The sequence below is a fragment of the Stegastes partitus genome, unplaced genomic scaffold (genome assembly GCF_000690725.1).
Source record: "Stegastes partitus isolate 25-593 unplaced genomic scaffold, Stegastes_partitus-1.0.2 Scaffold851, whole genome shotgun sequence".
In the NCBI taxonomy this organism is placed as follows: domain Eukaryota; kingdom Metazoa; phylum Chordata; class Actinopteri; family Pomacentridae; genus Stegastes; species Stegastes partitus.
In genome coordinates this window covers 132520-154514 of record NW_007578582.1, presented here as the reverse complement: position 1 = coordinate 154514, position 21995 = coordinate 132520, and the positions used below count along the sequence as shown (strand labels likewise).

Here is a 21995-nt window from a genome sequence, read left to right as displayed (position 1 = left end):
AACCAGAACAGTTAAAACAGAAGCAAACTGTGAGATTCCACCTGTGCACAAAAACATGCAGTTCGAGACACGCAGTGAAAGTATGGCCTCGCATGCTTGTGGGGTAATTATTTCCTCAGATAAGGCTGCTGAAAAACAAGAAGGTTCAGATGGTCTGCGGTTGGCAGGACACGAGGAGTAAATCATTGTTTCGAGGAGAAAGAACTTCTCGCAGCACAATCGGACAAACAACACCGCTGTTGCCGAGAGGAAGTCGTGCAAGATGTTTTTTTTTCTCGGTGGCGTTGAAGTTTAATTAGCAGACTTATGATGTGCCAGGTCAATGTGCCGGCACGCCGTCTACCTGTGCACACGTACAGTACGGTCTTCTGTCAACTTCGTTTCCCATAATTTGTCAGTGATAGTTAGTGAGAGGCAGTTTATTCAATAATAATTCGACAATATGACTAACTACTGTTTGAGACAAAGGAGGGAAAATGTGTTGTGCATGAAGCCTCTCTTGTCTGTTCAACCCGTGGATTAAACTGCACTCTGACTAAATGTGTTTATTTGCATGCTGAGTAAATTAAATGTACAGCATTTGCTTTATAGTGGAAGCTAAAAAATTGTAAAGTAAAGATTTTATATTGGCTTTTTAACCCTCCAGAACCTAGCAGTGGATTTGAAAGTTGTATCTTACCAAAGAAAAGCCACAATTACCATTTATCAGAGCCAGAAACCGTAAAACTGAAAGAATCATTGATTTTTTAAATTTTTGACTTGCACTTTTTATCTTAAAATAGTGATATTTCAGCAAAATCGCCTTATTCCACATGTCCCCATCACCAAAAATAAAATGTTTGCACCAGATTCTGTATAAACCTCCTCAAGCCATCATCGACTCTGAGCTAAAAATCAATTCCGGTGCTTCTCGGTTGAATTGCAGGCCTTGTGGCACAGAAAAGATAGAAGACAAATATGGAAACCAGTTCAAAATGTAAGTAGTAAAACATCCATAGTATGAAGTATGTAGTTTCGTCCAGTGTTGGTAACACACGTGGGCACTTGTTGTACATGGTGATTAAAAGTCATTTAAACTTTTGTAAAACATATAATCAAAGAAGTTCTTTTTTATGGTTTATGGTATATACCTTGGTTAAAATCCACAAAAGTCATCTCTGAGTTGTCATGGAATTGCTTTGAATTCAGAGGATTAATAACAGTAACATGCTTTTATCTCTCAAATCTAATGTCGATGTTTTAATACGTTGATAGATACCAGACATAAGGCGCAATGAATTCTTGCAAATCTGTCCCACTGTTTGTGAGTCTTTCCGATCAACCTCTGACGAAACGCTTTGACGTTGTTTGTGTCTTTGTTGTTTGTCTTCAGCGTTCTCATAAAGACCTTCAACTGAAACATGTTGCAGCAACAGCAACACGACGTATGACTGAAATCACAGATAGTGTCAAAAACACGTCAGTGATGATTAACTTCAGTCGCCGTCATTATCTTCCCGTCTTACACAAGAGCTGCAGTGAACCATGGGACAAAAACATGTGGCCTCGCACAGTCCAGGTGATGACAGTCGTGTGCAGTTTACTGGTCAGTGTACATGTGAGGTGTTTTTGTGTGTCTGAGCTCACACTGTACTCGTTCAACTTACGCTGTCAGTGGTGTTAAAATGGCCCAGAACAAGGATTTACAGCAGTAATACGGTATAGTGTGTAACGATGTATAGAAACATCAGCCGTCCATACAAATCCAGGTCTGAAAGGATTTTTATACCAAGCAGGAACCTTCTGGCACAGAAAATGAGGCAATGCCAAAAAAAAACTGCAGTTCCTTGACTGGCAGCTTGAAGCTGGTTCCAAAAGTGAGTCAATCTCAATATTAAAATGTCAAACTTTACAGAGGAAATAAACGTCTTTACAGCCTGGTACCAAAAACAGATTTGGTCTCGAGGGGTAATTTTTCCATTCACAACCACAATACAGGGATTAGTTTTAACATAACTTCCCTTTAAAGTCGTGTTTTTGAGCCTAGCCGAGAGTTAAAGGGCATCAGTCAAGATGATGATGGAAAAGCTCGACCTCACTGAGTTTCAATACCACCCTTAATTTAACCTACGGATGACGTCACAGAAAGTTCGTCCAGTTTTATATACAACCGGTGTTTCATACTAGTGTACCGTAACTTCCGTACTATTGAGATCTACTATTGGCTTAAACCTGAATATAAGCCGCACCCACTAACTTTAAAAAGAAAACTAATTTGTACATATACAGGCTGCACTTGTCTACAAGCTGCAGGTGTCCACATTGGAACATGAGATATTTACACAGAAAGATTTTTTAAACTTTTAATTAAATACGTACCGGTAACACACACAAATACCGTAAATGCTTTTTTCCGAACAGTGCCTGTAACACGGCTGGTTAAAAAAATATAAATAAATACAGTCGCCTACCAGGAAAAGTCATTGATTGCTATCTTCATCTTCCTCCTGCACTAAAACCACTAAGGTCTTCAGTGTCGGAGTTGAACAGCCTCAGAATCACTTCATCACACACTTCCTCAGTCTCTCTTTCGTTGTCGCTCTCAATGTCACTTTCGTCTTGAAGCAAATTCGTAAAAATCATAAAAATCCATAAATTAGCCGCATCATCGTTTAAGCCGCAGTGTTCCAAGCGTGTGAAATAAGTAGCAGCTTATAGTCTGGAATTTACGGTGCATTTCTACAAACTTCTAAATGTCTCAGGAGCTTTGCTGTTTGGTTTCCTCCGGATTTTAATAGTTCAAGTGAAAATTCTGCTGCTTTATATTGAAAAGAGTCATTTTAAGATACCAGCACCACAGCAGTTATAGCAGCAGCACCTATGCTGCACAGTAAAACTGGCTTTTTCTTACCTTGCTTTTAACTCCATGTTGTTTTCACAGTATGAAAATGCCTCCACCAGGGTCAGGCCGCGGTCGCTGCAGGCTAAGCAGAGCGTTCCAGATGTCCCGCTCTGGGCAAAGTTTACAAGCTCCTCAAAGGCCAGATGAGATGTATGATCCATCCAGCAAGTTCTGGCTCTCCTTTAAAACTACATGTGATTGTCCTTCAGGAGTGGAGCTTCTGGTGGCCGACAGCAAAGTGCTCTGAATGTACCTCCTGTCAAAAGGTGTGATATGTTTAAATAACTTTGCCTTTTGGTCAGATGTAAATTAGTTTCTACTAGTCACAAGCTAAAATCCTGCCAAATAGCTTTGCCAATGTCATATTGCTAATGTAAAATATGATTTTGATTAATTTCACTTAATTAACGCTCTCAGTGCAGCAACTGAGTGTTTATTTTTTCTCTCTCTCTCTAAACCTCTCTGAACTCCATAATGAGAGTTTGTTGGACAAGAACTACATTAATTTGCTAACTGGTGCCTTTATAGAAACAAGTGATAATTATAGTGATGATGAATGCAGCACTTTGTGTCACATCTCGGCTGAAAGTCTGCCCTTTGTGCAGCCGGTGTGCGAAACATTATCACCGTTTCAGAAATATTATTATTTTACACCGTTTGTAAAAGAGATTTAATTGGCTTCTTTTTCTCTATTTACTGTATAACACAAACCAAAGAAGGGAAACATTCTCTAAAAGTCTTCGAAGCACAGAGAACTTTGCGATGAAGCCTGCTATACTCTACTCTGCAAGTTTAAAACATTGGGTCCCGGTACTGCTTCATACTCCAGTCATACTGAATTACAAGGAACGTTTTGCCCCTCATGAAGATGGTTGTTTTCTTTACCCAACATTTCTCTGGCCTGTGATCGCATTTAAGAAACATTTGCTGTCCCTCCATATCCTGTTTCTGACAATCGATATGTATGGTGGTCACCTCAATGTGAATGTTCCTCATCCCACAGCGAGAAAGCCGCAGGATGTCCTGGAATTAGATTTGTAAATACAGTCCTGACTTGATAATCTGACACTAAATGTAAAACCTTCTTTTAAGTCGGATAGCAAGGCTGTTGGATTGTCAAGACGGAGGTCGAGATACAAGGAGGGCTTGATGCTGGAAGGCTCATTTGTTGTTAATATTTGTTTTTTATAGTTGTGATAATAACTATTGTGTTGTTAGAACACTACGCATCGCTGGATTTCACGCCTAACTGACGGATTGTTCAGTCCGATAATAAGCCGTTATCCTTATTTGTGACATAACATCTCGTGTTGGAGTCGGAATCCAAGGCTGTCGGTATGTTAAGGCTGTTTTTTAGGGGTTTTTCCTAAAAACCTGTCGGATAGCAAGGTTTTCAGATTGTTAAGGGTCAGAATGTCGAGTCACAACTATACGGTAGAGCAGGTTGTCCTCCAATCCCAAGGTTGGTGGTTTAATCCCAGCTCCTCCACAGTCAAAGTGTCCTTGGGCAAGACACTGAACCCGACGTTGCTCCCAATGGCAGCAGCACCTTGCAAGGCAGCTCTGTCACCATTGGTTTGTGAATGTGTGTGAATGGGTGAATGAGAAACACATTGTGAAGCGCTTTGGATAAAAGCGCTGTATAAGTACCATTTACATGCAGCTGTCTTGCTTTGAAGGCCCTCACATGGATCCTGTTTCCAGATATTTAATTAACTGAGAGGAATCACTCCTACAACCAGACGGGGTACGTTGCTTGTTCTTGCCAATCCATTAATGTGACAGTATGCAGTTCAGATCAGCGCCATGTTTAAAGTGATATGGAAATACTACTAGGCCTAGTAAGATTACTGTGACACCGACCCTGACAGAAAAGTGACCAGGATGCACTTTCAGACAATGAGGTCAACATGTTCGGATGTTGTCAGATTAAAGAAACGGAGTCTTTGTACAACCTACTCTTGGCCTCTCCTCCATGTCCTGTTGACACTACAAGTGAAGAAAATGACTAAAAGGCGTCGACCACTGTCTAGTCGCTATAGATGTGCTGCTTAAACAGGTGTTGACTTTGTTTATGTTTACAAAGCGTCAGGGATGATTAGCACTGAGCTAACAGTAATAATACGTTTTTCCTCCATGTTTGGGGCAAAACGGAGCAGGAGGTTGTGGGAAGAGACGCTTCACTGCATCACTGGAGCGCTGAAAAAAGCTGAAACCAGCTGTGCATCACACAGCATCAGGGCATCGGTTTTTATCTTTATATTACCAGCATTCATTGGAACTGACTTGTAGCCTGATGTAGTAGTTTGAACACACCATGTGAGCTGCACATGTGTGAGAAGGCAGCATTTGCTTCTGTTCTTAACAGGCTTTCAATAATTTTTACATCAGGTGCTAAATGAAAAGGATGTTTTGTTTTTTTGTCCTGCATCTATCCCATACGGAAGTCTTTAGTTAGTCTATGTTGTGCGACCATAAAGACCTGCTTCTTCAATAAAACAACAACAACAACAAGACCAGATTCTTGAAAAATGAAACAGAATCAGCAGTAAGTTTAAATACTTTTATTGCCGTTTCCCCTCTTTGGGGGCTCAAGATTACAACAAAACAGAACCAACAGATACTGACATAGTATAAAAATAAATTAAGGCAAAAAAAAAAAAGTACCTACAGGAACAGAACACATAAATTTCCCCTCGTTGGAAGGACAACACAATACTGGTCTTGGAATCTCTCTGTGCCATATAATCTATACGGCAGTGACAGTATAACGTGCTTTTATAATAAATTATTATTAAATATTAGACCAGACGTACAGGACAACAGATCAGAACAACAGTTTGAGAACAGTGCTGTTACAACAGCATTAGGTACACATGATGAGCACAGTGAGGAATGTTTGTTAACTCCTACTATTCATTCCAGTTCATATCATTCATCTAAACATTCCTGGTCGACGATTTTAAAAAGGCATTTTCAGAAAAATAACCTGAAAACGGGAAGATTTCTAACTAAAGAGCAACCTGTGCAGAATTTAAAAAATAAGTGTAGTGGCAAGAAAATTCAGAGGAGAATTGTTCCTCTTTCATAAAAGGTTGCGAGACTCTTCCTCAAAGGCAGAAATACTAACTAACTTAGTCCGTTCTAGAATTACAGACGAGCTGAACTACAAACATGGCCGTTCAGAATTACTAACGTGTGGCTCTTTCTTCTCGTTCGTTTCTTTTTCCTCTTTACATCTGCTTCACCCTCTGCTGCAGGAGCTCCAGCTGCCGGGCCACCTCGTTCGGCAGGTCGTCGTTCACCTGCGTGGTGAAGTAGCTCCTCACCTCCTGCACCTCCTTCTGCCAGAACTCCTGATCCAGGGAGAACAGCTCGTCCAGGTCCACTTGGCCCTGCAGGCCCTGGAGGTTCAGGGAGTCGTGGCAGGGCACGTAGCCCACGGCCGAGGGCATGGCGCCGGCTTCACCGTTCAGCCGCCTGAACATCCAGTCCAAGACGCGGATGTTGTCGCCGAAACCGGGCCAGAGGAACCCGGCGGTGGGGCTCTTGCGGAACCAGTTGACGTGGAAGATCTTGGGGAGCTTGGCGCCGGGGCGATCGGCCATGCTCAGCCAGTGAGAGAGGTACTGGCCGAAGTTGTAGCCGAAGAAGGGGCGCATGGCGAAGGGGTCGTGCATGATTACTTTGCCTGGATTAAAGAAACAGAACAGAATGAATAAGTGTGTCTCAAGTTAACTCTTGAAACTAATTAATTCATCAACTGACTGACATCTTATTTTAGTTTGAGCTCTAATTCACTTTTTTCCTAACTTCACTTCACGCTGCTGTTTGAGTTATTCAGCAAAATCCAAGATCCTCAGGCCATAAAAACCCACGAGTCAGCAATGTTCTTAGAAACCTCAGACACTGACCTTTGTGTTCAGCTGCAGCAGTGGCCTCTGACCTCATGGCTGCTCCCACGAACACGCCGTGCTGCCAGCTGAAGGCTTCGTACACCAGCGGCACACCTGAAAGAAAGCACAGTGACGCCTGTTATTGTCTGACATGTGATTGCATCTTGTTTTCTCTCTAGTTTACTTAATGTTTCCATCCTGTTCAACACCTAATGTCCTCTCACCTTCTGGCCTACGCCCGCCGAAAATGATGGCTTCTATTGGGACTCCCTCTGGGGATTCCCACAGCGGGTCGATGATAGGGCACTGTCCGGCCGGAGTGCAGAAACGAGAGTTGGGATGAGCACAGGGTTCTCCTACAAAGATAAAAAGACAAGAAAAACATTTTACTTTTATGATACGCATACACAAGCTCATATCTTCCCTCTTGAAGTTTGTGTCTCTATTTTAGCGAGAACATTCGTAGCATTCTGCTCCAACGGCATCCAGTACACTTTTGTTTTCATGTCTGGAGTCTCTTCCTTTGTCTGAGCTGCACAATTTGCAATCTCCTTTCTTTCTTCTTACCGTCCTCTGAGCTCCAGGGCTTGTTCTTCCAGGATGTGACGGTGACTCCCTCTGGCAGTGACTGATCCATTCCCTCCCAGTAGACACCGCCGTCGCTGGTCTCCGCGACATTGGTGAAGACGGTGTTCTTGATGATGGTCTCCATGGCGTTGGGGTTGGTTTTGGCCGAGGTACCGGGCGCTACGCCGAAAAAGCCATTCTCGGGGTTGATGGCACGTAGGTTTCCTGAAAAGGAAAGGAGAGGTTATGAATTTTAAAATGTTCCTGTCAGTTTGGATTACTGTTAATATTACTGCAGCTTTAATGTCCTCAAAGTTTCTCCATTCTCACCTTGGTTATCAAACTTCATCCAGGCGATGTCGTCTCCAACACACTCCACCTTCCAGCCAGGCAGCGTCGGGCAAAGCATGGCCAGGTTTGTTTTCCCACAGGCGCTGGGGAAGGCCGCTGCCATGTACTTCTTCTCCCCAGCAGGGTTGGTGACGCCGAGGATCTGAACACAAGAGATATTCGGTTTGGTAAGAACGGATGAGGATTAATTAGTTTTGGAACTAGTGGTGCAATGAATCCATTAACTGGCTGACATATGTAGATGTGTTTTCTTTCCCCTCCTTACCAGCATATGCTCAGCCAGCCAGCCCTCCTCCTTGGCGATGCGCGAGGCGATGCGGAGGGCGAAGCACTTCTTTCCCAGCAGGGAATTTCCTCCGTAACCACTCCCGAATGAGACAATTTGTCTGCGGTCTGGGATGTGGGCGATCAACGTCTGCTCGGGGTTGCAGGGCCAGTTATTCACCAGAGGCTCTGAAGAAGGAATCAGTGCTCTGGTTAATTCGAATCCGTGGACAGCGAGTGTCCAAAATTATAAGTAAATGTACCAAGAAGTAGTGGAAATTGCAGTTGCAGGAGTAGTTATTCAATCATGGCAGGAATTTTAGTTGTTGTAGCAGCATCATGTTGGGTAGTAAGAATTAATAATAGCAGTAGGTACTTCATACTACAGTAGTGCAATAGAAGTAGTAGCTTTTTCTATTGGTGCATATTTTTCTCCTGCAGTGGCTGATTGCTGTTGAGTGAGTATGAAGTAGAAATGTGTCGACGTACTTTTGAGGGGCAGAGGACAACCGACGGAGTGCAGACAGCGAACAAACTCGCCGTTCCCCAGAGCGGACAGCACAGACTTCCCCATGCGAGTCATCACCCTCATGCTGGCCACCACGTAGGGAGAGTCGGTCAGCTCCACGCCGATCTTAGAGAGGGGGGAGCCCACCGGACCCATGCTGAAGGGGATCACGTACATGGTACGACCTGAGGACGGAGACAGAGAGTCAGAGTTAGTCACAGGTTTATGCTGCTTCAATATAATTTTGCTGAAGTTGTGCTCTGCACTGTTTTAGATATAAAAATCTATAATTGGGTTTAAGAGTTCACAGGTTTCTAGGCATCAGAAAACTGCTGGTAGCAGAAAGTCAGGAAAGATTTTCTGGCTTTACTTTGTGCATTTTTTTAAAATTAAATTTTCAACTTTTTTGATTCTTGGACATGTTTTAAGAGTTTTAAAGTGGTTAAAAACTATATTCAATGATGTTTCCATGTTCTGAGAAGTCATCTTTGCCCTGGGTGTACATTAAAAGAGCCTGGTAGTAGAGCACATGCTGTAGATCAGTGGGACAAACAGATGATCACAGTGCAAATAACCTGTAGCTGCTCTATATTTTAATGATTTGCAACTCGTCATTCTTGCTTTTTGAGTTATGATAGTGAAATATTTTACAGATTTTTGCTGTTGAGATCCAGATGTTTTCATATTCTTATCTTTTGTTCATCCTGTCTAGTCGGAACTGAGTCCAACATCTCCGTCTGTACCTTTCATGCAGCCGGGGAACCGCTGGCTCACGGCTTTGTCGAACTCTTCCGGGCACATCCAGCGACCCAGCTGGCTGACTCCGCCTCCCACCGGCGTGGGCACCGTGTTCTTCTGGTCCTCGGTCACAATCACCGTCTTGCTCTCCACACGAGCCACGTCCCTCGGGTCGGTCCTGGCCAACCAGCTGCAGGAGGAGGAGGAGGAGGAGGAGGCAGGAGAAGATGGAGGTAGGAGGTGCAGGAAGAAGAAGAAAAAGGAAAAGAGGGACAGAAGAAATTAGGGCTTGTTTTTTTTAATGGATTTTAACTACGTTTTAGATTACAGTAGAGCAACAAGTCTGTTAAACCGCCTTCCTGCTGCACATCTTGCTGCAGGATGAACAAACAAAATGTACAAGTTCATTTCACACCTGGAGGACATGTTTGCCTGAGAGCTGCTGGTAAACAGTTGTGGTGTGACTGAGCTAGCTGAACTTACTGGTTTGTCAGAATGCAGATCTTTTTCAGGTATGTGAGTGATGCATAATGACATAACAAAAGCCACAGCTGCAATCTATCTTGGTTAGAAGATAATAATCCAAGCTAACCACTGGTATTTCAAAGTAGTTCCAGTAAACACTTCTGTTTACCGCACCAAAAAGGACAACAAAATACCTTCATGTTTTCAAAAGGTGTCCTGTTTTTAACCTGCTGCTCTACTAAATCAACCTAAACCTACCAGTTCTCATATTTGGTGAGCTTCTTGATCATCCCCTGCTCCTCCAGCTGGGTCAGGATGGCCCGGTTCTCCTCGTCGGAGCCGTCGCAGATGTGGAGCGAGTCGGGCTGGCACAGAGTCACGTTGGTCTCCACAAACTCTCTGACGGCCGGGCTGAGGGCGCTGAGGTCGCCCTGCAGGACCCTGGGACCGTTCTGGTTCTGGGACTGGAGCTGAGGAGGCATGGCGAAGAAGTCTGGAGGGAGAGCGAGGTGCTGGACGGAGAACGAAAAGACGAGAGGAAGTCTGGAGACAAGATTCAGGTGAAGACGGAAAAAAGGGGTGAAAAGGAGAAAAATAAGAGAGAGGAGAGGAAATTAGCAGAATAAAGGTGAGGAGAAAAGTTGGCAGAGGGTGGAGAAGAAAGAAAAAGAGGGGACAGATGGGGGAAAAAAAGAGAAAAATAAGGGACACAAGAGAAGAAAAAATAAGTTAAATGTCATCAAAAAGCATTTACAAACTTTAAATATGAAAGACATCAAACTTCAGGGACATGCTGCAACCTCCAGGTCCGTCAGACTCTGGGTGATGCAACAGCATCCTTCTGCAGGATCCCAACCTTCAAATCCCTCCACAAATAACACACTAAAGAAAAGAAGGAGCTTTACCTCTAGTAGTTAGTTTGGAGCAGAAGCCTTTAGCTTGGCCTCATCAGCTGAGGTATCTCTGCTGCTTGCTTTCAGGTCGAGCTGAGGACTGTTTCTCCTCCTCGGACAGTTGTATCTGCTGTGGAGAGGATTCTCTCTTTTTATACTCTGGGATGTCCCACAAGACAAGGGAGGGCTGGTGGTGGTGGAGGGGAGGTGTGTGTGCGTGAAGGGGAGGCTTGTTCTCTGGGTTATTTGCATGGACCTGTTGTTCCTGACAGATCTGGAAAACACAGCGTGTTACAGGCTGCCGGTGAATCATTAATCAGCAGCAGGACGTCATGCCGTCTTCGTGTAACCGGTTCTCTCTGCCGCCAGCTGAACGCTAATAGCTGGCTCAGATCTCAAAGAGCGACAGACAGCTCAGTCCTGACCACTGCTGCCAGCGTCTCTCTCTCTCTGTAACACATTTTATTGGAGGGGGAAGCCAGGCTGACATCACCTGGGTGAATGCCGGCTTTACTCTGCCAGCTCAGCCAGCATCAAGTGAATACAGATTTTTAAAAAAAACAAAAACCCTGACTTGAACCCTGAAATAAACAGTTGTTTTTCTGTATTTTGTTGTGCTTTGCATGTTTTATTTTAATTTTATATACTTCTTGCTTGGCTAATTCTGCAATTTATATGTCCCCCCCCCTTTTTTTACACATTTTATTTTTTAATTCCTCTTGCAGCTTAGATAACTTCAGCATCCAGCGCCTTTTGGTGAGGCAACCTCCGGTCCTCTTGCAGCAGCTGCTGTTGAACTCTGACCCACATTGCTGAATGATGTAAGTTCAGGGTTCAGCTCCGTCAGGCCGCTGTGTGACGTGGGCAGCGCCTCGGCCGGTGTCCTCTGCATTGGCTGCCGGACGGAGGCTCGCCTTCGCGCGGTCGTGGGTCAGCTGGGGGGAATGTGTTAGCCTGTGTGCACATGCAACAATTACAAGGAGCCTCTGTGCAACGACGGCAACTTTGAGCCTTTAAAGGTAAAAGTGCTGATAAAAGGCAGTTGATCTCAAGCGGGAGGTAAGTTAGAGGCATGAATAGCTGCAGTTAGAGACGTAATAAAAGCGGCTGTAGAAGCAGCAGTTTTAATGACAGGTCTGCGTAACAACCAGGTTGAAATGTCAGTTTGCCACAAGCTCTTTTTTCACTCACTGCTGATACGTGTTACGTCTGCAGGATGTGTGGTTTGAAAATACTATGTCAGAACCAAACTGAGGAAAATAAGAGCAAATTAAAACAAAATTCTGGCTGTAAATCATGTTACATCTAGGAGCCAAAGATTTTGAGGAATTCAGGAAGAAATCTGGCTGATTGTGAAAAACTCGAGCATCAGAGGAGTGACAGTGCTCCCATTTGATTTGGTATTGTCCTGAAATTTCTCAGCAAATCCCTGATGTTTTCCACTAAGTATGCAATAAAAAATACAAAAGTTTTCTAATAAACTGAAGAGCCTGGGAAAGAATGCATCATTGAATAATAATACATGCATCGAACATATTTAGAGTTTTGCTGCAGGCATGAAGCTTCGTTGGTTTGGATTATTTGCAGCATTCTGTGCTGTATTTACGACATCAATTCTGTGAAATAGCAGAAGCAATAAAAGGCTAATAAAAGCAGTGGGAAATGGCCGATACTTTTACTTGTTACGGCAACAAAAGTAGTGCCACTGTTAGCGGCAGGACAAGGTGTAGTAATGATTAAAGCAGCAGGTGTAGTTGTCACTGCTGCAGTATAAATGGTAGGATTGGACTTCTAGCATGAATACAAATTGGTATAAATGATAATACAGCAGTTTTAGTGGGATTATTTTGTGCTGAGCAGGCAGACGGCTCCTCATCGTTGCCTCATTGCTGGTTCGACTTTCAAAGCGATGCAGCTGCAGTCGGCAGCAACTTCCCAGGACTGAATACTGAACAGGAAGATTAACAGGCAGGAAAGAAACCTGCACGATAATGGCACTTAAAGTTACGTAACAGCCGCTGTTCAACTTCTTTATGGACAATATTCGAAATTGTGCAATGAAGTGTCAGCGGTCATAAAAGACAGACGGATCTTTATCCTGCCCGGACAACCCAACAAGAACCTCAACAGCAGAGCAACATTCATCACACTCGCTGCTGCTCGGGTCCATCAGTACAAAGACTCCAATTATTTGTATTTTTTTGTAGTAAAATTCTAAAATTTTGCTGTTAACATTTAGAAAAACGCAGCCTCCAACATGAGGTTTTGTTGACACGTCTGTGGTTATTAATTGTGAATTAAGAAAACATTTTCCTTCAGTACTGGTCGGCTGATGCTCGTCGCCTGTAACCAAGAAAATGTTCCCCAAAAAAAGAAAAAAAAACAGACAGCGGAGTCACAAAATCACTCAAAATAAACCTCAAGAGGCAGAAAACGGTGAAAGAGACACAGAACTAACCACATTTTTGTGATTTTATTCAACATTATCTGTAATTTTACAAAACATTTTTACATTTTAGTATTATTATTATTTTTTTGCCATTTTTTCAATTTAATTGAAATTAATGTAATTGTATCTAATACAGATTCATTTTATGGTCAAACATTGTAAAATTAAAATATATTAGTATTTAAAAAATACAGTACACACAGTTTGGACCTGTTTTCTTTCATTCTTTATTTTGCAGTTAAAATATAAATTAATTTGTTGTTTCTGTGATTTTTACTTGATATTATTTGTTATTTAACAACAAACAGTAAAATTTGTAAAATAACAGTTTCTAAAAAACTTTTCCTTCATAAACAGAATTTTTTATTTCAAACAGCAAATATCTATAAAAGAACTCCTTTTTTGCTAAGTTAAATACTGTAAAATAGTAATTTTACGGTCAAACATTATAAAAAAAATATTTATAAAAATAGAGAATTTTGCTGATTTACAGTTTAAACCTGAATTAAACAGAAACTCCAGGGAAAACGTTTTAAAAAGTCCCTTTGTCACAGTGCAGCTGGTTCATTCTGCCTCATGTTTCAGTGTCAGCAGGTGGATTCATGTGGAGCTGCAGGACTAACGAGCAGAACCGTTTATCTCACGCTGAGTTCAACCAGAACTTGATTTGATCTCCGATGCGTCTAAAAACTCAACATACTCAAATGCATTTCCTTCTGTTGGCCACCAGGGGGCGGAGTCTGTGTCTTGTGCAGATTGACATGAAGAGAAATGATGTTGGTCATGAGGCGTTAAAGTCTGATTCAGTGCAGCTGTTGGTTGTTCAGTAAGTTATGGTTCCTGTTAAAGAGAAACTGTTGGTCTCGTCTGATTTGCTGATTCATTTGTATGAATTTTACTCAGATTTGACTGAAAACAAAACGATGAATCTTGATCCCAAGAACCAAACGTCTGGAGACTTTTTAGATCCCAGTCCTGTTAGGATGTCATGGTTGGACGAGCTGACGAACCCGGATATGAAATGTGATACAAACCCCGTAAATGAATGATTAATTGCTGCATAGTGTATTGATAAATCTCTTGTTTATTAGGAGAAAGCCTTGTGAATTGTTGAGAGAAAGAGAGGAGCTGCTGTTCGACTCCGGTTGCTACATGCTAAGAGGCTAGGCTAGTCGTTATTAGCTTGTCGATGTTAGCTCATGTGAACATGCTGCTTACGGAGATACTTTCATAAAAATCAGTCGGAGTTGCAGATATGTTATCCAGTGTTTTAACCCTGTTAAACGCTGTTATATCATTGTGATATGTGAAAAATGACATTAGAAAGATCGCTAGCTACTGCGCTAATGCTAATCGCGCTAACGCTAATCGCGGGTAGCACCGCTAAGCTAGCTCAGGTATATACTCATATAGCTAATGTGTAGCTAATCTACCAGGTCACCACCATATTTAATGCAAGAGAAACATATTAAATAATATGATGTCAGGTTGTGACACTGTTGTTCCAGTGTCCTACACTTTGTACATAATGTGATTATTTCATTGAGATTATTTAGATACTCATGTTGATTTAAAAGGAGTGAATTGATGCAGCTCATCACAGTTAGGAAGGTAAATATTGACTTAAAAAGCTCTTTAAAAGTATAAAAACTGCTTAAGGAAGTAAATAAGTTTGATTGCATTAACATACAAGTTCATGATGAATAATTGTGTTAAAAATATTTGTGCTGTGAATGTGTACATCACCATTTGCAATGATTGTAACAGTATATGCAGAGAATCAGAGGAGGAGTTGTAGAAAGTCATGTAATGAATATGGATACAGTAGTAATTGAAATGTATTTTCTGCACCATGCGTGTAGATTGTTTTTGTAGCTGGATCAGGGATTGATCGGTACGATTCTGAACCTTCAGCGGTTCAGTGGCGAGCCAAGCTATCGACAGCGGATGGAGATCGGGATCCACACCGAAGACCACAGTCGTCTCCTCAGTCCCTTTGACACAGATAAGATCGTTCACCACAAAACCTACCTGGGTAGTAGAACCAACAGACATGTGACTGAACACAGGATTGAACCCCATCTTCTGATATAGAGGACAAGACACTTTCATTGAACTTTATCTCTTTATTTTATGTTATTTGAAAGAGCTCTGTTTTGTTTAATAAAAGGAGTCAGAGTCCAACTTTCTGAACCTAGAGGAAATGTTGGTTGCTCTCTTACATCGAGGTTAGAGGCGCTACGGGTAATTTTTCCCAAAATAGTATCATATGATATGTCATGTTGTGTAATAATGTTTTTCTGTCACCTAAGGAAAATGGCATGGGCTTAATCAGGCAGGGTGACAGTGAAAGTACTTGTGGAACCAGGAAGGGGGCACTGAACATGCTTGTGTAACTTGGACAACGATGTACAAAACAGGGGAGAGTTTATGCATTTTTATTCAACGTCATCCATAATACTGAAAGACTGGGTGTCCTTCACTATCATGGAGACCAGGGCTTCATCCAGCTCTTGTTCTCTGGTGGCTGGTTAAAAGAGAATAAATACAGTGTCTGTTACCTGTCTTTAATTGCACAACAAACAAACGTCAGCATGGAAAAACTGTATTGTAAAGACTTACCTTGACTGGGTGAAGCTCCAGTTTCCTCCCTATTCTCATGCAAGGCACAGTAACAACTTAGCATGGATGAGGTGTTGTTATTGTACCCCAACTCCTTGGCGCACAATAAACACCTCACCTTTAAGTAAACAGTGAAAAGTACAGTCCGTCATAAGCAAACCCAATACGTCTGAAATAATGCTAGATTCAGCTCACCTTATTAGGACTTATCAAATCAAAATGCTCCCACAGAGGGGAAATCCTCCTCTTATCCTCTCCTCACTCTCCTAAATCTACTATCTCTCTCTCTCCCAGACTTTCCAAACTCCAAACTATCTGTCTCCACAAACTATATTTATAAACACTATTTAAACTGTAGTATCCAAACTATCAAAACTCTATCCACACTCAGAACTCACCGTAACTCGCCTACAAAAACCCACATTTTGAATGGAGCCTGTGGGGTTTATAACGCTGCCAAACCCCGCACCAACCACCTCCCGAAGCAGTCACGTGGTACAGTCCGGCAAAGCCCCCTCCATTATTACTCGACACACACTTCGAAGCCTCGGCACATCTCCTAACATCACTACTCATAAGATATACAAAGGAAAAATCAACCATTCATGAGCCGTGCTGCGCTCCACAACCTACCTCGTGCACGCCTCTCAGGAACTGACAGCATGACACCGGTACCGGCGGCACACCACAGCTCCCAAGAGGGCGCCACCGAGCCAACAAGAAATCAACATGACATCCAAACCACAGCAAGCAGAATTACCCACATGCACACTAGGGCTGGACCCGAATAGCCGACTATTCGTTGCTGTGCTGGAATCGGGATGTCAAACTTGGTTTCCGAATATCCCCTCTGCCGCGGAAACAGAGCCGTCACCGCTGACCTAAACACAGAAACTGGTCTCAGTAGCCAAATATGCGGCCTGTGCGTCACGCCCAATGCAGCCCAATGCAGCCCGAGCACCTCCGGGCTGCAATGGGCTGCAGTGTGTTTGGGTATAGCAGTATGTTGCTGAGCTCCAAAGCTTTCTAGTCAAGCTTACGGTTGGTGATGAGGTCTTGGATTAGATGTCCCTTGCTTGTCAGTGAGCGGATGTTGAGCAAAGCGAAGTTGAGCGAAGTGGTGTCGCAGCTGGTGGTGGAGCTAGCCGACTGGGCTAGGCGGGCTAACACACTGTGGTCAGTTGCCCGGCTGGTGGAGCGTGGAGGGCGTCGAGAGCCGGACCAGATGGATTTTATTGCCGACGAGCTATTATGGTGGAAATTCTGGCGGGACCCTCGGTGGATGTAAACAAACCACCAATAAGAGAGAAAATGAAAATTTGAAAGAACACGAGAGCTACCTGAACACCTCCAGAACCTTCCCAGTGATTATGTGGTTAGTTGCTTGTTGTGGGAGATGCACCCTCTGATAGATTTTAGTTGCCTTATTTTGAAAGGTCTGAAAACATCCCCGAAATACCAGCATCATGAAAAAATAAAGCAGAGCTGTGTCAGCCCAACACAGACCATCCTGCAGCCATCCTGATATCTAGTGGTGCAAAGAGGAAGTTCATGTTTGACTAGAACCTGTCACGACAGATTTCTCTCTGTATAAAACATACATACTCAGTGTTTGAATAAGGAAGAAGTCTCTGCATTAAAACACAAATTATACAAATCATTTATTTTCATCAGGAACCTCCTCTGATTCGTATCCTGAAGTTGCACAGGATTGGATAGATGGTCTCAAACCCTCTGTAGATGTCCTCCATATTTTTAGGTCCTGGTATTAAACACAAGATGTAAACATTAGAACTTATCTACGTCACAATTAACTCAGAAAATGTTGCTCAGACTCAGAGAAGTGAAACCTGGTGATGATCTGAGAAACACCATAAAAAGATTAGTTCTCGAGAGGCCACTACATAAATAACCTTCAAACTCTTCTAAACTCTTAGAACCTGCTCAGTGACAGAGGAAGCTTACAGAACTCCACGAAGGACACGAGGATCCAATTAGTGATCCTAAGGGACTATGAGGACTACCTAAGAATGATCTCAAACATTTCTCAAAATGGCACTGGAGCTATTTTAAGGACTACGAGAGCCCATCTTAGTCTAAGATCGTACTAGGGAACCTTTAGAACCTCCAATAACCAATACAGTCAGATTATTACCCCTGACCCTCCTCAGTGCCGCTACACCCTCTGAAACGAGTACTACAAATACGTAAATAAAACCTAGAACCTCCTTAATGGCCCCAGAATCTCTACAGTAACACTAACTGCCTAAATGACCTCCATAACCTCCTAAGGGACTAGTAGAACCTCTAAAAGGAACAATAGAACTACCTTCAGGAACCTCGGAACCGGTCTAAAAACCACGAGAATCAGATAAAGTGCTTCTTGAACCTCCTGAGTGACCTAAGAGTCTTTTCAAGGAATACTATAAGTAAACAACACCTTGAACCTCATGACTGACTCCTGGATCCTCAGAGGAATACTACCTACCTAAAGAACGCCCAGGACCTCTTAAAGGACAAGTAAAACCTCCTGTAGGAACACCACAACTGTCTAAGGGACCTTTTTGAACCTTCGTATTGACGACCGTCTTGTCTTCAAGGTACACTAGAAGTATGTAAACATCTAGAACCCCCTTAATGACCCCAAAATCTCTAGGGGAACAATCACTACCTTAATGCCCTCCATAACTTCTTAAGGGACCATTAGAACTTCATGAAACAACCCTGAACTACTTCTCAGCTACTTTAATTGCCTTTTTGCACAAAATCTTACTATTTTAAAGGACCACCAGAACTCCCCTCGGAACCTTTCTCAGTTGCCTCTCAAAGGGGCACTGGAGCTACCTTTAGAACAACAAGAACTCTAGTCTCTACAATAATTCATTGTAGGACCCCTTAGAACCAAATTAGTAGCCCCCAGAGCTGGACAAATTTCCTCTAGAACCTGCTGATTACAGAATTTTGGCAAGTTCAAAGTTGTGAAAGCTCTTCACACAAATAATACTAGAATCTGACCTACTTATAAAACTCAGAGAATCTTTTGAACTTCCTGAAAAATGGCCTTCAACACCTCCTCAGTCACAATCTCATAAAACGCTAAGTAAAGGAATTCTAGAGCCTCCTCAGTGACCACAAGATTTACAGAAGCTCCTACAGTTCCTACAGAACCTCTAGAACTTTCTCAGGGCCTAGTAGAAGCCGTGGCTCCTTCATTACACTGTCGGTTTCATAACCGGTCAGTGTGTCTGGGCCTGATCAACCTGAGTGGTCAGTAAGAACAGCGCCGTTACCGGTCAGGGTGAGCCTCCCTGTCCAAGGGATGATAATGCGTTGGCCGGGCTGCAACTTGTAGAAGACGCAAGAGAACAGCTCCGGATCATAACTGTGGAGAATGGAGAACACACAGAACCTCAGAATCTCAAGAAAAATCCGCTAAATTGCCTCCATAACCTTGTCACTGACCTTAAAGGAATATTAGAACATCTTAGGCAACACTATAATTATGTAAACAACAACTAGAACTTTCACAATAAACTCACAGCCCTGTCAGAACCACTACAACTACTTTGTCGTAATGGCAAACAAGAATTATGTAAAAGATCTACTGAAGCCTACCTACTGCCTATTTCTAAAATATTACTACGACTACCTAGGAACACTACAACTATGTAAACAACATCTAGAACCTCCACAATGACCTCAATATCACATTTGGGGCAAGTATAACAACTGAAAGGATCTGTAGAACTTTCCAATAGTGCACGAGGACCATTTAAAGGAACCTGCCCAGAGAAAACGAGAACATCCTCCATACCCACTAAAACCTCTTCATGGAACTCTGGGGCCTCCAAAACACGTTCCATTCCACTGGTGTACTATCTTAAGTCCCTGCAGAGCTATGAAAACAAAAGACGTAATCGCAGGAGAGTTAGAACCTCCTGAGCCCTCTTACTTGCAGCTGCAGTCTGATAAACTGCATCTAGAACCTCCTCAGGAATATTTGAACTCTTAAAGGAACACTACAAATATGTAAGCTATGCCTAAAACCCCCAAAATTACCTCAAAATCTTGTCTGGAATATTTTTTAAAAAACTGCTTAAAGGCCCTCCAGAACATCCTAATGTGAAACTAGAACTACTGAAATACATATTTTTAAAAGAGTACTCGGACTACTGAAGAACACCAACAACATCTAGAACCTCCACAATTACCTCAGTGTCCAATTTGGTAAGATAATAGCGATTTAAAGAATCTCCAGAACCTTCCAGTGGCACACTAGAACTATTTAAAGGGACCTCAGAGACCACAAGAACCATCCATCCATTATCTATAGACCTTAATCCGCACTAGAACCTCTGAACAGAACTGTGGAACCTCTAGAACACTGTGTGTCCTGACCAGCAGTGCTCCTTGTGGGCCCGCACCAGATTCTCCAGAGACACTGGGAAAGTGTCGCAAGTGGCGACTATCATCTGGATCCTGAAGTTGAGGAACCGGACGGGGAACCCGAGTTTCTGCACGATGCGAGCAAACCTCCTGGCCGCCACCTTGGACTCTTCCATGCTGCTCAAACAGAGAGGAGAACGTCATCCACCATTCTGTGAACCCCCCACGTGGTGCCTCAGCTACCGGACGGACCTGGTGGCTCCTGTGCAGACCAGCTTCCCGGTATAGAAGATGTTTGCCGTGGTTCTCGGCTTGCGTATCCTCATGGTGAGCATGTGCGACACCTGGAACCCAACAACAGAATTAAACCTCACGCAAACATGTTCCGCGTGTCTTTTGTAGGTCCCGTGTTCCCGTTTTCATACCTGTGCGCTGTACACGACATTCCACGCTGTTCTGGCTATCAGGTCCAGGTCCAGACGGCAGCCCAGGTTCACCACAGAGACGACGTTCCTGCTCGCAAACACACGGAACCACGACAGCAGAGGACTTCAGAGAGGAACAGGACCGAATCAACTAGTTGACGGAAAATGGTCAAAGAACGTTTCTGTTGTTTCTCTTTTTTTTCTCCACGACCCAAATATGTTCTGGTAACTGTCATAGAGGAGGATAAAACAATAAAATATGAATAAAGAGTTAATTGTTGATAACTAATCCATACAGCTGTAGATCATTTCTTCCGCTTAAGAACAACAAAAAAAGAAAAAAAACTTCAAAGTGAAAACAACCGATCTGACAGAAATTCATTCTAAAGTCTGCTGGAGGCGACCAAATCAGAGCCACAAATCCGGATTCATTCGCTTCGCATCTAAGACGCTGCAATCAGTTTTGACTTTTAAAAAACCCACAAAAATCGAAGGGATTGATGGATAACAAAAACGTGCTGGTAACACTGAAGTGATGGATCAACGGACTCACCGTATGCAGGGTCTGAGCAACGGTTTGTGGCACTGAGGTGTGGCGGAGGACGGCCCGGCTGAGGCATTCTGGGAGTTGTGGTCCAGACTGGGACCGACTGTTCTGCTTTGGTTCTCGGCTGAAACACAAACCAACCAGCATCAGCGGCGCACAACGTTTTCCCTGCAGTTTAGAAAGCAGTTTTTTGGGGGGGGTTTTTTCACAGTACCTGTGTTGTTCTGGCCGGACTCGGGCAGCGTCAGCAGCTCATCAGGCAGCAAACGGAAAAATGCCTCTTCACCTTCATCATGCTCCTCGTTGATCCTCGATGAGTCCTGCAGAGATCAAGCCACAACCTGAAGGACCAGACTGGTAAAAACTATGTGATTCCTGAGTCACTGAGCTGCATCACCGTCAGAAAACGAGATTTATTTAGACTCTGTGGTAAATAATGATAATAATAAACCCAAACAGACCCACGAATGTTCACCACAGCATCAGATATCAGGTCCAGAGTCTGTTTTTGTTGCGGAAAACACTGACAAATAAAATCTTTAAAATATTTCAAAGACGACTAAAAAAAACCCAAAACAACCCAAAGAACATGTTTCAAGTGAAATAAGCTGTACTTTTAACATTTACTCACGTGTGCGATGTACTTGTCGAAGTAACGCTCCAACGCCCATTCGTCCATCTCGTAGGAGTACTCATTGTGCTGAGGTGTGGCTGAGGACGGCCCAGGTGAGGCATTCTGGGAGTCGTGGTCCAGACGGGGGCCGACTGTTCTGCTCTGGTTCTCGGCTGAAACACAAACCAACAAGCATCAGCAGCGCGTACGACGTTTTCCCTGCAGTTTAGAAAGCAGGTTTGTTTTTTACGGTACCTGTGTTGTTCTGGACGGACTCGGGCAGTGTCAGCAGCTCATCAAGCAGCAAACGGAAATATGCGTCTTCACCTTTATCATATTTATCTTGCTCCTCGTTAATCTGTGGCAAATAATGATAAGAATAAACCCAAT

At 43.1% G+C, this 21995-nt stretch overlaps 2 protein-coding genes across 2 annotated transcripts; both read right to left on the bottom strand.

The window, feature by feature from the left end:
• Window positions 1-5430: 5430 nt before the first annotated feature.
• pck1 (phosphoenolpyruvate carboxykinase 1 (soluble)) lies at window positions 5431-10152 on the bottom strand. The gene is made up of 9 exons (XM_008293004.1): window positions 9929-10152; window positions 9211-9395; window positions 8449-8652; window positions 7961-8148; window positions 7675-7837; window positions 7345-7569; window positions 7002-7133; window positions 6796-6891; window positions 5431-6572 (listed from the first exon to the last, which is right to left on the bottom strand). The coding sequence occupies exons 1-9, from the start codon at window positions 10150-10152 to the stop codon at window positions 6115-6117; spliced, it is 1875 nt and encodes a 624-aa protein (XP_008291226.1). The 3' UTR covers window positions 5431-6114.
• A 7152-nt stretch (window positions 10153-17304) lies between these two features.
• Window positions 17305-21671, bottom strand: LOC103365552 (TATA-box-binding protein-like). Its single transcript, XM_008293016.1, has 8 exons — window positions 21624-21671; window positions 21207-21312; window positions 20999-21116; window positions 20446-20569; window positions 20273-20364; window positions 20033-20197; window positions 18925-19016; window positions 17305-17396 (listed from the first exon to the last, which is right to left on the bottom strand). Exons 1-8 carry the CDS (start codon window positions 21669-21671, stop codon window positions 17305-17307), a joined length of 837 nt encoding a protein of 278 aa, XP_008291238.1.
• Between the last annotated feature and the right edge of the window lie 324 nt (window positions 21672-21995).

Excerpts from the sequence above, each read along its gene's own strand:
- LOC103365552 (XM_008293016.1), bottom strand. The coding sequence starts at position 21,671 with ATGGACGAATGGGCGTTGGAGCGTTACTTCGACAAGTACATCGCACAC. Across the intron at positions 21,117-21,206 it reads GTCCGGCCAGAACAACACAG|CCGAGAACCAAAGCAGAACA; the intron begins GTACTGTGAAAA and ends TTTGTGTTTCAG. Across the intron at positions 19,017-20,032 it reads GCCCACAAGGAGCACTGCTG|TTATGATCCGGAGCTGTTCT; the intron begins GTCAGGACACAC and ends CATTCTCCACAG.
- pck1 (XM_008293004.1), bottom strand. The coding sequence starts at position 10,152 with ATGCCTCCTCAGCTCCAGTCCCAGAACCAGAACGGTCCCAGGGTCCTG. Across the intron at positions 9,396-9,928 it reads CTCACCAAATATGAGAACTG|CTGGTTGGCCAGGACCGACC; the intron begins GTAGGTTTAGGT and ends CTCCTCCTGCAG. Across the intron at positions 8,653-9,210 it reads GTTCCCCGGCTGCATGAAAG|GTCGTACCATGTACGTGATC; the intron begins GTACAGACGGAG and ends CTCCGTCCTCAG.